Source organism: Maniola jurtina, chromosome 2 (genome assembly GCF_905333055.1).
Source record: "Maniola jurtina chromosome 2, ilManJurt1.1, whole genome shotgun sequence".
Lineage (NCBI taxonomy): Eukaryota > Metazoa > Arthropoda > Insecta > Lepidoptera > Nymphalidae > Maniola > Maniola jurtina.
In genome coordinates, this window is record NC_060030.1 from 6,642,601 (window position 1) to 6,645,243 (window position 2,643).

At 31.7% G+C, this 2,643-nt stretch overlaps 1 protein-coding gene across 1 annotated transcript; it reads right to left on the reverse strand.

Moving 5' to 3' along the window:
* Nucleotides 1–2,414, reverse strand: LOC123872779. Its single transcript, XM_045917309.1, has one exon. The coding sequence runs from the start codon at nt 2,219–2,221 to the stop codon at nt 518–520; it is 1,704 nt and encodes a 567-aa protein (XP_045773265.1). The 5' UTR covers nt 2,222–2,414; the 3' UTR covers nt 1–517.
* Between the last annotated feature and the right edge of the window lie 229 nt (nt 2,415–2,643).

A 2,643-nucleotide genomic window follows, 5' to 3' on the forward strand; every position in this document is an offset into this window, starting at 1 on the left:
ACATGGTCAATGCAATGACCCATTTTGTGTCTTATATGATCTAGTTTACTATAGTGTCAATAGATGGCGCCTATTTATTTACACCGACAACTTCCATACAATTATTATGAAGTATAAAATGTACAATTTATTTACACCAACAACTTTCATACAATTATGACTATAAAATGTACAAAATTGAATTGCAGTATGGTTATCCATTACAGGTGCACTTATGAATGAAAATAATTTAACATGCACTAACCTAAAGTAATACAATTTTTTTTGAAACAATTGAAAGTACAACATTTACCTAGGTACTATTAAAACATACATCATGCATGTATATTTTTATACACTCTGTACAAATTATTATTATACATTAAGCACTATAATCCATAAAATATTTGTAATCTATATTATATCTATAAAATATAATATAATCCATACTAGATAAAAACACATAGGCATGACTATGAAGATTAACTGCTATCCTAGTGGCCAAATAATAATTGATCTTGGATGTACCTACTTAGTATCACAATAAATTCAAACGAAACACATCAGTATAAGGAGGAAATAATATAACATATTTATGATTGCTCAAAAGTATATTTACATTAATTGATTGATTTCGGCTTGCTTTCTTAAATATTTGCAAGAATTTTCTTTTAGCGCTAAGGGACGAATGAACGTACAAATTAAAAGAGTACAAATTCACACATTTTTCAAATAGGACAGACGCATCAGTAAAATTTGTAGAATAAGTTGTATCTAATATATGAACATTTTCTAATGTTGTACATTGACTCATAGATGAATACAGTGTGGGAAAATCAATTCCTTTATCAATTAGATGAATATTTTTTAAAGACTGACTTAATGGTAGTGATCGGGCTATGGCAGCGGAGCACGAACTAAAAGAATTACTTTTAACTAATAGTGTTGTAAGATTGTTACAGCATCTGAATAAGACATTAAAAAAATCTACACTGTAGCGTACCTGACCCCTTAGGCTTAAATAGGTTAATTTTTTCAAATAGTTACAACTTGGAGATAATGTTACTGCACTTTTGATCTTACCATGGAATGAGAGAGCTAATTGTATATTTTGACTTTTTTCTTTGAATACAGAGTCATAATTCAGAACACAATTTGGAGCAGCAATTCTTTTTCTTTTAAAACCCACTCGAGTTTCAGTTTTTTGTTCAATTTCACGAGGGATAGTGATGTAAAAATCATAATCAGAAGCTACTGGAGTATTTGATGAGGGATCAAAGAAACAAGGAAACAAGGGTTTTAACTTACACCACAAATCAGAGAAGAACTTGTCATCAAACTTTGTTGCACTTTTATTCCATAACATTATACATGCATTATCTACCATGTCAACTTCAAAACTGTTCATTATGTGAAGCTCTATGTTTTCATGTAGATGTGAGTTGCAATATTTGCTAAAAAAAACCTCAAATATTGGTGTTGCATAGCAATGTTTTCCTTCAACAGTTAGAATCAAAGTTTCATAGCTTGGAAAATCCAACACATCAAATGGTACCAATTTTTTCAAAGAGCCGTTGGGCATGCATGTTTCATGTGAAAAAAGTATTGTGAAATTATCAAAATGCAATATATCTCTGCCTGGCAATGAATTATACACTTCAAGACATTCAATAATTGTGTATTGTAATTTTTTTAGTTTAGCTTTTTTTAACATTACACATGGTAGTTGGGTAAACAACATATTACCGTGATTACCAACAAAATGGACATTCAAAAAGTTTTTAAACATTTCTTGATATGGATATGTTGTTGCTTCCAGTGTATTACGTACTATATCAAACTTAGTATCGAACGAAAAATTTATGCTTATATCTGTTATAGTCGGACACACTTTGTATAGTGCAATCAAATCAGATATAGTGATATTGGTATACGTAACATCTAATGTGTTCAGACATTGTAGTTTCTTCGCAGCACGTAAAAGTCCGGTCTTATTAAGATCACCTATTCCACAAACATTTAACTCTTTTAGATTTCTTGATATATCTAGGAAAAATGATGATGTCAGAGTCCTTGCTTTTGCCATAACGCTTAGTGATAAGTTGCACGACTTAATAATGTTATACGTACGAATAATGTTCCTTATACGATCAAAAGCTGTGTGCAAATTGTATAATGATTTCGTGTCCAAGTGGCTAAGGATTATCATGAGAATTTCATCGGGCAAATTCATTAAATTCATTTTGTGGTGTGGAGTAGGGCTGAACTTGCTTGCTGTTTGGAATATTGCACCAACTAGTCTTCTTGCACTTATCTCTGATGCGGTGACAAATGGCAACAAATCAATAATTAGGTATCAAAATGTTAATGTTTATTGATTAATTTAACTTTTAATTCAAAAATATGAAACTCCGAACCCCTACCACTATCAGCTGTTCAACTAACGCTTGACAAGTTGACAGTTGACACTTTCAATGACAGCAGCTGACCAAAGACCTTACATTATATTAGAAGTGTAAGGTCTTTGCAGCTGACAGCCATAGAGTAAAGTGATACACTGCTGACAGCTCACACAGATACGGTCAATGTAACAGTTGTCTCGGGTAACATTGTGAACGGGGACGGCTCAGTAAAAATTGGCATGGCATAGCAATAAAACTTCAA

Bases quoted from the DNA above. Each gene is read 5' to 3' on its own strand.
- LOC123872779 (XM_045917309.1), bottom strand. From the start codon at position 2,221: ATGAATTTAATGAATTTGCCCGATGAAATTCTCATGATAATCCTTAGC.